Here is a 12,029-nt window from a genome sequence, read left to right as displayed (position 1 = left end):
TTTTGCTGCCACACGCGAGCCGCGATGTCTGGTCGATCTTGAGCTGTCTGGATATCGGAAGGTATCGCTTCAAGAATCTCGTCCCACTTGGGGTTGCACGTTTCAGTGAGGAAGGCGTCGGGCCGTCCATACTCCCGTACAATTGCCATCGAATCTTGATACGACTTGTACATGGACCGCGGGCTACCCAGGTGCGAAGCCGGTAGTATGATACGCTTGCCACCTGATTAAGAAAGTGAGCAGGTCGTTCTCTGCTGCCTCCGTCCCGGTCCGGGCGCACCAATCTGCTCTGGGCCCGGTCATATTCCGATAGCAGCACTTCTCCTTCCGCCAGAGCCAAAGTATCCTCGTTGAGCAAAGCGTCTTGAACACTCCTGTATTGATCGGCGCGAAGTGTTTTCTGATTGTCGGCCACCCAGTGAAGCTGTTCTTGCTCATATTTTGCACGCTGATCTACACACCACTGTTGAAATAGACGCCCACCTTGGTGGAGAGCGGACTGATCATCCACTTTCTGGTGAAGGCGGGACGCGACGTGTTCTCGAAGCGACATTGCCTTCTTGTTTCGATACTTAGCACCATTCGCGAACTCGTCTGTGTAGGTACAGCCCTTCCCTCCATACGGAAGAAGAAGCGGGTATTGGAGTGGATCGTGGTCGGCGTGAGTCTCATACAAACGTAGCAGCCTATGATCGCGTGTTAAAAGTAGTAGATCCCGAGGCTGAGCCAGGTTGCCATCCTCAATGAGAGTCGCAGCCACTTTAGACACAGTGGGGCGGTTATGCGTCCTCGGTCGTGAGGAGTTATCATGCAGACGGAAGACCAAGTCTACTGGTGCCTCCGTGTTGTGTTGACGCACTTGCTGCCCAAAGTGGAGGAACCGTTGCGCTAATGGGTTGTGCTCTGCCATCATTTTCTCGATGTCTAGTAGTGCAACACGATCCAGATCCGCGAATATACCAAGACGTCGCTCCGCGCGGCGTTGCATGTTTGGATCCACAATGTTGATCTGTGCAAACTTGGGTGCTACCCGCGCGCCTGTCCGACGGTCTATGTGGGGGAGGAGAGACCCTAGGTAGTGCCCCATAGCCCCTTGAATGCGATATGTGTACAACTCGTGTGTACCGGCAACGCTCTCGTCTTGACGTACGTTTTGAAACGATCGATTTAAGCACGATGCACCAATCGACGTAAACGCAAAGGCTTGGTTGTAGGCACGAATTTGACGGCGGAACTCGACATCTCCGTACAGCTGAAGCAGTGTTGGTAGCGCGGGGTGCAGTGGAGGCAGCTTTACCCTGCCTGCCAGACAGCATGATATCGCAGAATCCCCAGGCCACTTCCAAGCATTGCAGATCGGGCAAACCGTAGTAGCCGGAAGCCTGTGGCGGCCATTCACCACGTCGTCACCCGTTATCATGGATGCATCGAAGACCTCGTAGGAAATAAGCGCGTGACCATGACGGGCACATCGACGTCTAGTGCGCACTCGCTCGAGTTCTTGCTGGCGCTCTTCCACCGTTTGCCGAGCTCACCGATCTACTTCCAGCTGACGCCGTAGCTTACGTTCGGCATCCCTTTCCTGTTCAGGCAGAGCTGCACGTCTTTCTTGAACGCGAGCTCTCTCTTGCTCTCGTAGTTGCTGGAGCTCACCGCCATGCAGACGCTCGCTTCGGGCGCGTTTGCGCTCCGCGTCTCTCTTCCTAACACGGTCACGCTGCGGTAGTGTCAGATTGGCACGCCTCGTGCGTGCTCTCTGTGCATCATCGGCACGACGACGTTCTTTCTGAGATAATGTCTCGCTATATCTGTTCCCGCGAGCACGCAGCGCTGCTGAGACAGGGATCCCTTCTTGAGCTGTAACTTGTGGTATTACAGGCACCGCAAATAAATCCTCTTCAGCGGCTCATGCTTGAAGCGCCGCCTCCATTTGAGCCGCAAACTGGCGCTGATGTAGCGCAGAATTTGACTCTTCTGTCTTTTCTTCACGCTCCTCAACAGGTGCCATCCGGGCTTCCGTAATCTCTGTATATCCTTCTTGCATGCTGAGAGCCTTCAGCTCTTTGTTCAAGTCGTAGCGCTTCTTCCTTCGCTAGGTTTGACGACGTTTCTGTGCTTCCTTTTCCTCTTGGATGGGTGTCGCGTTAATGCGCTCGTTCTCGCGCAGACCCCCTCCAGCTCCTCACGGGTCCTTTTCCGTTTAGTTCGAGCCATAGTTCTGCGAACACGTAAGCGTGACGCGTTAGACAATGTCTAAGTACACCACACGTAGCAGTAGTTTTCATATAGTAGGGTGTGGGAACATCTGCGTACTACCCGGGATTGCTTGCTCCCATCAAACGGGCCGTGAGTCCGGAGCGGTTTTAGTTTGCAAATTGTGCAGTCGAATCTTCAGGGTTGGGCCCCCAGGTAGTACTGTAGCTTGAGGTGCGATATCCTTTTGCCAAAAGGCGGCCGTTAATTGCAAAGGCTGTTTATTGATAGGCTATTACATCCACCATCCCATCTGTCGGCTAAAAGAGGTCAGTTACGGTACCTCTCCTGACCAACGGCACGCACGCAATGTGCGTGCTCATCAATAGCCATTAACGACCGGCTCAACTGGTTCGCTGTCGGGTTTGCCGTCAATGGATCAGGTGCCAAATGTGCTCTCGCGCAGAGTGGGTGGTGGGATAAAGTCCCAAGAACCCAGAGGGCTCTGGAACTAAATCCCCATAGCACGGCTACCTACTTGCAGGATAGAATCCCGAAAGTTATAAGCTACCCCCTAAGCAGCCCCAGGAGCCTCGGACTATCTGTGTATGTGTGTCTTGCTAGCTACTAATGTTAACTAACATGCATACACGCAGCGTACCTTGAGTAACGTGGCGTTCCGCGGCTTCTGTTTTGAAAATGGGGGCAAAATGAAATTTGAACGGTGCTTTTAAGTACGATGTGTAGTCCACATACAATATGTGCAACACATAATGTTAATTTTAGCCAGTTAGGGCCGCCTTCGCTGCGCCCGGCAGCCAGTAGAACGCGCGTATTTGCGTTACATTAATTAACCCTAGCCGCGGACGGAAGAACGCAGAACACACTCCACTAGGGGGGTAGACTAGCCGGCCGCCGCCGCTACGCGGCGGAGTGGCATGGTTTGTTGGAGATGAGGTGGCCGCAAATTTAAGTGCTTCTTGGTGTCGCGTGCTTTGTCAGCGTCGTTCACCCCAGTACGTCGTGGCTTCGTGTACTCGACCACTTACCTTTCCATAGTCTCATGTGGCCCCGTACAATATTGAAGTTTGGTACGTTTCGGTTATCCCGTAGTACATGCTGGAGGTCATGTTCTTAAATGGCCTGCGCTGTTCCGAGTTTTTCCTGGCTTCGTGGTTCCCTGCACACCCGTGATCCATGCTGTTTAGTGGTTATGCGCCCTCTCTTTTGGGTTCATGCTCTTAAGTACCGTCTCTTTTGTGGCTGCTTACTATGTCCTGTTCTGAACCGTTTACGTGGACTACACCGGTTTCGTAATACATGGTCTTTCGTGGCCGTTGGCCTCCTATCGCTGGTACTGTAGCCGAAGGGTGCTATTACGTGGTATGGTGCCTTCACGCAGTCGTGTTGTTCCGTCGACCGTGTATCGTGCTCTCCTGGTGAGGTTCCGTCGACCGCGTTATCACGCTATCGTGCAATCGCGGTGTGGTTTTGCTGTCTAAGGTATTGTGCTCGCGCAGTGCATCTGTGTTGCCCGTGTTATCGCGCTCTACAATGGTATCGGGCTCCACAATGTGCAATCGTGGTCGTCCCCCCGTGTATTTCGAAGCTGGTCCGCCGTCCGTGCAATAGTGTTCTAATGTAGTATCGTCCTCTGTGGTTCGGGGAGCTCAGGTTCTACACTGGTATCGCTCTCCGCGGCTCGGTGGCTTCCCGTCTATAGCTCCGCGGCCGTGTTCTCCCATGTTTAGTGGCATAGTCCATGCTACCGTGCAAATGTGTGTTATTGAAGATTTGTTTTCGTGCACTCTTACCATTACGTGTTCTTCCGTGTCTCTAAGCGTGTGTGCTCCTTGTTTCTCAGCATGTGGGGTGTCATTATTTTAGCCCTCATCCGCCTCCTTCATTTCATGTCCTTCCGTGTTTGTCATGGCTGCGAGTTTGCGTCCGTGGTTTGTGATTTGCAAAAACTGTTGTGACCTGTATTGGCTTAGCTCCCTTATATCGTCCGCGGCCTTCCGTGCTTTGTGCTGTTCCTTGTATCACATCGTATACATAGTCTGGCTCGGTGCTCCTCTGCGCTTCGTGTTCTTGCTTAATCACGTGCCTCCGCGCTGTTTCAACTGCACACGCTGTTTCCATTTTGTGATGTACGCTACATATCGTGTTGGAAGTGCGCACAACCTCTTAGGGTCGCACACTACGCGCGCAAATACAAAGAAATACGATCCTGTTTTTTTTCGGCGGCGGGGTGGTGTACATGGTTCTGTGGAGTGAGATGGTGAGAAGCCACTATATTCACATTTTAAACGTTTTCAAATTTTTAACATTAGTAATCAATTGTGTATCTTAATCTAACTTAAATAGAATACAACTGTTTAAAGTCATAAGTATTAGTAATAAATGCGTTTATTTATCTAGCGCTATTAAATTAATTATGTGTAGTACTACTACAAACGTTTGCAAGCAATAATATGAAAATTATATTTAGAAAAGCAAAATAGTACCAGAGGTAAAATTACTACGAAAGTACAACGAAGCTAAAACAAATTATATTTTAACCAATAAGTTCTAAAGTTCCAATTTAAGCCGAAATATAGGTCACCAGGGCCTACATTTTTATTCAACAGCTCCTACGACGACATAGTACGTGTGTGCACGTCGGCAAAGTCTACCAATGCAAACTAACCCGCACACACGCAGCGCCCTTTGCGTGGCCTTGTAAACCGCTGCTGAAAATGAGAGCAAAATGAAATTTAAGCGGTACTTTAAGTACGATATGTCGACCACATACATTGTGTCAACCACATAAATAAACTATAAGCCAATCGACGCCGCCTTCGCTGCGCTCGACAGCCAGTTAAACGCCCGTATTTGCGTTACATTAATTAACCCTAACCGCGGACAGAAGGACGCAGAACACACTCCATTAAGGGGGTAGATTAAGGGCCGTTCTTGACCGAGATCGCGATCCCAAACTCGAACTCTGATTGGCTGCTTCCTCCTCGCTTATTTACGAAAGTATACCCCGCGTACCCCACTGCGACCCGAGTCTTGGATCGCGCGCTGATCGGGATCGCAGGTCTGGTGGAGTGAAGAGATGGACTTGCCGCAGTTTATGGAGTGCTCTCGGGACAATTACCGACGCCGGCTTCGCCTCCTCCTGCTAGCAGCTGCAGTGGAGTTGGCCCCTGACGGGATGGCTGTATCTTGCGTCGCCGGCTGGATTGAGACGTGCACAAACAGACGTTGCTGTTGGAAGGACAGTTCCAGCGTTGTTACCGCATGGAAGTGAAGTCGTTCGAGCTCCTGCTGTCGTTCATCAGGCCGGCGCTGGTCCGAGATGAGCTGCAGTCTCGTCGCCGCACGGGGACAGACCCGATATCCCCTGAGAACATGCTGTAGATGACTATTGCAAGGCTTGCAGGAAGTGGTTACCAGGTAAAGCGCTGCCTTGGTGGCACGTCGGCTCCTGCCGTGTACTCGGTGATGCATGAAGTGATGGACGCTATATGCCAGTGCCCTGAGTTGAGAATTCGTGCTCCAACCGAGTCTCGTCAGCGCATGTTTGAATTAGCCGATGGGTTTGCAAAGATCAGCACGGACAACATTTTGACTGGGTGCGTTGGATACATCGACGGATGGCTGTGCGAGATTCGTGCACCAAGTGTCAAGGAGGTTCCTGATGTGACATCGTTCTTCTCGGGCTACTACCAAAGGTATGGAGTCAATGTCCAGGCTATATGCGACTCGCTGTCGCGATTCACTGGTTACTGCTTTGATTCACCGGGAAAAGTGGGAGACTCGATTGCATTTAGAAAGTGGAAGCTAAGCAACGCTATCATGAAGCTACCCACAGGTCTCTACATTATTGGAGATAACGCATATCCTCTCTCGAACTCGCTGTTGGTGCCTTTCAACAAGCTCGAGGTCAGGAGCAAGGCGCACTCGGGCTGCAATTTCTATTTGAGTCAACTACGCATCAGGATCGAGATGGCGTTCGGTTTGCTGGTAAACAAGTGGCAGATTTTCAAGCGCCCGCTCGCCGTCGACTTTGTGAACGCTAAGAAGGTGATGAAGACGTGCATGAAGCTGCACAATTTTTGTATTGATGAGCAATCCAATAATCAGAATGCGGCTAGCGGCGTACATGCAATTAATGCTGAGTATCACAGCTTATCCGAGAGCTGGTACCAGCCTACTGACAACTTCACCGAGACCGATGCCCTGCGGCCTGATGCGCTTGGGCGTATCCTCCGTGATGTTGTCATGAATCACGTCCATTAACTTTGGTCTTCGTCGTCCCCGAGCCCGTTAGCAGCTCTTCAAATTGGGGTGCGTTTTACTACTGGGTTCCGTGCCTGATGTCAGACTCGAGTTGGTTGATGTGGAGCTCCAGTGTCTTCTGTTTCTGGTGCTGGCTCGCGAGAGTTTCTCCAATTTCAGCAGCATCACGTCCCTGAGCGATGCACTCGTGCCGTTTTTGTCAAGAGTTGCTGGGTGACCGTGTTGTTGCGATCAAGCATGGCGTACAGCGTAGTCAGCTTCTGCGCCCCCCCCCCCGCTGTTCCTGAATAAGTAGTTTATGCTCGTTCCAGGTGCCTTCCTGCACAGCAGCAACTTCCGTCGTCTCAGCATCCAGCAGTGCACTTACGCGCTCAAGGATATCGGATGACTGCGAGCTCTTTCGACGCTTTCGGTTCACGGTCTGCTTCGACGGCTGCCCTTCTTTCGTCGAGTCATCTTCATCAGCAGCATAAATATTCGCAGCGCAGAACTCACGGCCATCACCACGATGTTCACACCATCGATCAAGGTAGTAAACGTCTGCTCGTCCACCGCAAAAATCCCAGAAGTCATTACTTCCAGCCCCGACACCTTTGACTTGGTCTCCGCGCTGGCAAAGTTGCCACTAACCTCCTTCCACATCCGCTTCAGTTTTGCAGCAGAGTGAACCAACGAGAAGGACGCATCAATGTCCTCAAACATCGCTTCAGAAGAAATTACAGTGTTAAACTCACTAGTGTCGTCTCCAAATGCCGCAGCAACGTCTGACCAAAACGAGGAGCCCCCTTGATCAATCTGCTTGCGCAAGAGTTGGGTCCCAGTGGCGATAAACTCCTCGAAGAAGCGATCCGAAAACAACACGTTCAGCAATCTGAACATGCATCCATTGGCGCGTTTGGCTTTCTCGCCACCTTCGCTTGCTTCCGCTGGCGTAGCAGCAAAGCTTCAGCTCCACCCCTCTTCGCGTCCCACGCGTCGAGGATCATGGCGCGGTCGTCCTTCTTAGTGTTCTTAATGACGTTTAACTTGCGGGCGGTGCACTCCAGCTTGAGCTGATCGAGGCTCCATTTGTTGTAGCTCTCCGACGTTGGAGGGCGCAGAGGACGCTTGAGCGTCGCCAAGTCGATCGTCACGGTCCACTTGGAGCTAACCTTGGTGGCCGTTGGGTCAGCAGAAGCAGCAGCGACGCTGCTAGCCTTGCGCTTGGGGACTCACGCCATGTTTGCTTTTTGGCGGCAACGCGTTCCGGTGCTATCAGATCGCAATCCGGTCAAGAACGGCCGGATCGCTGTCTGAACCATTTCGCCACGACGCCCTAGCCCTTCAAATTGCGGTAAGAACGGCCCTAACACAGTCTGGCATTTAATGAGGTCTACCTCACACGGGCATATTAATATTTCTGGGATCACCTAGCCCTAGGAGATAACCTTAAATTAAAAGATCTACAGTAGTCGTTTCGAATTAATCGCAAGCCACATCATGATAGTGTTCGGTTAAGTACGAAGAACGTAACCGGGTTTTCCGAACCGAAGCGAGCGGCGAATCCAGACCATTCACCGATTCGCCGCCCAGAGCTTAGAGCACCAGACGACCAAGTAGCGCAGAGCTACCGAGAAGAAGCAACCAGGTTGCCAGGCAATTTTTTCATGCACGTCATCTCCTCTGCACCCGCCGCTCCGTCGCGGAACCCGCCGCGGACGTCGTACTCGTCCCTCGGAGGGAGAACAGTGCGTTTGGAGGCTCCGGATGGGCTGACGGGCCGCTGGGATGGACCCGTGTACGCAACGATTGGTCGTGAGCCGAGTCTCCGGGAGTCTGCAGCCAGCCTATTCTTCGACGATGCTGATGGACTGAAGCGACCTGGCTGGCAGGCCACTCTCACGTTTCTATTGCCTGGTCAGCGCCGATCTGACGTCGACCCCGCGCTCCAAGAGCACGTTGATGTGAAGTATTGGATCCCGCATTGGCGACTGACGCAACCGTCCCATGATTTGTCGGAGGAGCTCCTGGAGCGTCCTCTTCTTTCGGTTTTTCGGTTCCTGCGGTTTTCCCAGTTCTTCGTGGCCTCAGCTGATTGTGACACCAAGTTCGTTCGTCACACCTCTGAGGTGTACTTGTGTGGTCAAGCTCTCACCTACGGTCGAGCTTCGACCATCGTTTTGGTGGATGACATAAACCTTGTGCTGGATCCGGGATGCAATTACTTGTGTATGATGGGTGTGCGCGGTCCTGCGGACGCGCCCCGTCAAGTGGTGGCCGTGCCATTGAACGACATGCGCAGCCAAGCCATCTCACGTGAAGAATTCCTGCTGGGCTTGGACATGGTTTCCGGGTCACATCGTCACTGCCTAACTTTACGACTGCCTGGCAGTTGTTCACTACGTATCCACCGGTCGGTCCGGCTGGTGTACGAGCTACTCTAACGAGTTTATTCAAGGCACCTGGTGCTATGGGTGGTATCTTGGTTGACATTGGTGGTCAGGCCATCTCGTACGTTACTCCTCGTGGGGCTAAGACTTCCGTGGTTTCCGCTACGTTTGCCTGGCAATGTGTGGCTACCCCGGCGCTCGACGATACTGTCTCCGTGGATCTGGATCTATTACATGAGTCGTCAGACGACGATGGTCTTCCCTTGCTCACGCTAGAAGATACGATCCTCACCCCCTGCGACCTGTTCTCTACCGTACGCGCGGTTGGCTCACCAGCGGCACCTGGTGCCAGCGCAGCCACGGGGGCTCCGCAACGTGGACCGGACCAGTCTACGGCCCACACGTTCTTGCAGCACATACTGCAGGAACAACGCGACGCCAATGCTGCATTTCGCTCCCAGATGGAGACCATGGCAGCCACGCTGGAATCCTTGCAGCAGCAAGTGGCCCAACCTGTAACTCTGCCTCCGCCGCCCCAGGGGCGCGCATATGGCTATTTCGGACCCAAGAGACACCGCTCAACATCGTGTCGTTGAGCAACAAGTGGGTCGACCCGAGTGGCCGCGTCACGAGCTCGACGAGGAGCCACGGTCGCCGGGAGGCTACCCGCAAGCACATGGTCAGGCGAAGCCGGATCAGCGTGGGCGTTCACGAGGTCGTTTCCGTTCACCGGCCCCACGCCGCCACCGCCGCTCTCGTTCTCTGCGCCAGGCGCGGCGCTCTCGATCTGGTAGCCCACAGTCCCGACTGGGACGCTCTCGCTCTCGTTCACGATTACGTTCCGAGCGACCTCACCGCAGGTCCGGTGCCAGGCACCGCCAGTCCCGTTCCCGTCACCGCCGGTCGCGCTCAAGGCGTTGTATACGATGGCCCATGGCCACTTTCCGGTCGGCAACAGTTTGTTTCGACCATCGACCAGCGAGGTCGCGGATACGATGGCCCATGGCCACTTTCCGGTCGGCAACAGTTTGTTTCGACCATCGACCAGCGAGGTCGCCGGATACGATGGCCCATGGCCACTTTCCGGTCGGCAACAGTTTGTTTCGACCATCGACCAGCGAGGTCGCGGTCCATTGTGCAGCTCGGGTGGGTCCGCGCCCACCGCTTCGGTCAGCAGGTACGGATGAGTTCTACAGGCGCTTCATTAATATGCCGTGGTACGATCGAGTCTGCGCCATCCATCGTCAAGAGTGTTTTCGAGGGCGATACCGGGTACCGTCAAGATGTTGTTTTCGGTGGATTTCTTTAGCCATCCATTCAACCACTTCTTGGCCTCAGAGGACCCCGGGGGCTACCGTCAAGACAGAACAGTGGTTCACGAAGACTCTCAATGGGGCGGCTTTGAGCCGGCTCCAGCTGTAACGATCCGCCGGGCGGACCAATTGCACCAGGTGCTTCACGTTCTTCATGAGGCAGCGGCGGAATGGTATGGCTGCCGTCCTCCGTACGGTGCATGGCGACGCCGTTCAGAACGTGCCCATTGCGGCTCCCCGGGAGCTGCTCAACGCCATGTGCAACCTGTACCAAGCGATTTTCTCCAATCTGTACGACGACCTTCTTCACGATGTGGACCATCGTGATCTGGAAGTTCACGCCCGACACGAGTTGCGGCAGGACACGCGTATCAACGCTTTGTGGCCCTTGTGCCCAATGCTGCGGTTGTCCATTCTGTGTTTTCAGCGTCGCCAACCAGTGCTCCACGAAGGCGCCAGTCGCGCAGCACTCCTCGATACGACCGCAGCCGTCGTACGGATCGGTCTTCGGGTCCGACCAGTCGTCGGCCTGACAATCCCCCGACAATTATTCCGCCCGGCATCCGTACGCAGACCCCGGTAATCAACGGCAAGCAGGTGTGCGTTCGGTTCCAGTCTGTGCCCATTCCCCAATTGCAGCCATCTGCATGAACTTCATGAGCTCCCGCCAGATGTAGTGGAGTGAGTGACCGGAATGCACGCTGGCCTCAAGGCTGCGCACCCGCAGCGGGTGTGAATGGTTTGGGGCGGCTTGCAATCTCAATTGTCGTCTCGTTTATTTAACATGACACCTGCTGATTCATTTCCTCCCGTGAGTCCTTCTGCGTCTGACGCTATTTTTACTTTGCACCGGGTGTCAGACACTCGGTCCGCCCCACACACTAATCTGGTCGCGTCTGACGCGTGCCTTCTTGATCCTGGTGCACCTGGTGCCCAGGCCGTGTCGCCGATCGCCGGGCTTAGAGCTCATTGCGCCCTACCACCGGATCCAACGGTGTCTGACACTGGTCCGCGTGTTACCGGAGCACCTGGTGCCCGTACGGCGTCATCGGGCACCGTCATTTCTGTCAACATAGCGGCAGCCACCAGCCCGTCGGTGTCTGGCACTGGCTCGTGCGATTTCGGAGCACCTGGTGCCCGTACGGCGTCATCGGGCACCGTCATTTCTGTCAACATAGCGGCAGCCACCAGCCCGTCGGTGTCTGGCACTGGCTCGTGCGATTTCGGAGCACCTGGTGCCCAAACGGCGTCATCGGACGCTGTTACTCCTGCACATGCAGTTGGAGTCACCATCCCATTGGTGTCTGAAGCGGGCTCGGGCAGTTTCGGAGCACCCGGTGCCCGAACGGCGTCGTCGGACGCGATTACTCCTGCACCTGCAGTTGTAGTCACCAGCCCATCGGTGTCTGACACTGGCTCGTGCGATTTCGGAGCACCTGGTGCCCAAACGGCATCATTGGATGCTGTTACGCTTACACATGCAGTTGCAGGCACTAGACCATCGGTGTCTGACACTGGCTCATGTGATAGCGGAGCACCTGGTGTCCAAACGGCGTCATCGGACGCTGTCCTCCCTGCCTGCGGCTTGGCAGTCATCAACTTATCGGAGTCGGACTCTAGGCCGGACCAGCCGCCACCGTCTCTAGCGCGACCTACGATTTTTGCGTCATTCGACGGGGGTGCCGAGCTACCACTGGCCGTAGCTCCTACGCCTGGTGTGTGTGATCGGGCTCTCATACTCTCCTTCGCTGGGAAGCTCGTACGTTCCTCACGGCACGTACAAAACACGTGATGGAGGCCCAGGGTCTCTTCGCGTGCCTCTTGTGGATCCGATCAAGCGTTCCGAACTGCCATGCATTCGTTTCGG

General features: G+C 54.3%; 1 protein-coding gene across 1 annotated transcript; it reads left to right on the top strand.

The window, feature by feature from the left end:
- Positions 1 to 8,126: 8,126 nt before the first annotated feature.
- On the top strand, positions 8,127 to 8,779 carry PITG_17620 (uncharacterized protein; the record flags this gene model as incomplete). The annotated part of the gene is made up of 2 exons (XM_002896446.1): positions 8,127 to 8,699; positions 8,762 to 8,779. 2 exons carry the CDS (start codon positions 8,127 to 8,129, stop codon positions 8,777 to 8,779), a joined length of 591 nt encoding a protein of 196 aa, XP_002896492.1.
- Positions 8,780 to 12,029: the final 3,250 nt, after the last annotated feature.

The sequence above is a fragment of the Phytophthora infestans genome, genomic scaffold (genome assembly GCF_000142945.1).
Source record: "Phytophthora infestans T30-4 supercont1.60 genomic scaffold, whole genome shotgun sequence".
Lineage (NCBI taxonomy): Eukaryota > Oomycota > Peronosporomycetes > Peronosporales > Peronosporaceae > Phytophthora > Phytophthora infestans.
The sequence above is the reverse complement of the archived record's forward strand: the minus strand, read 5'-3'. Positions and strand labels throughout refer to the sequence as shown.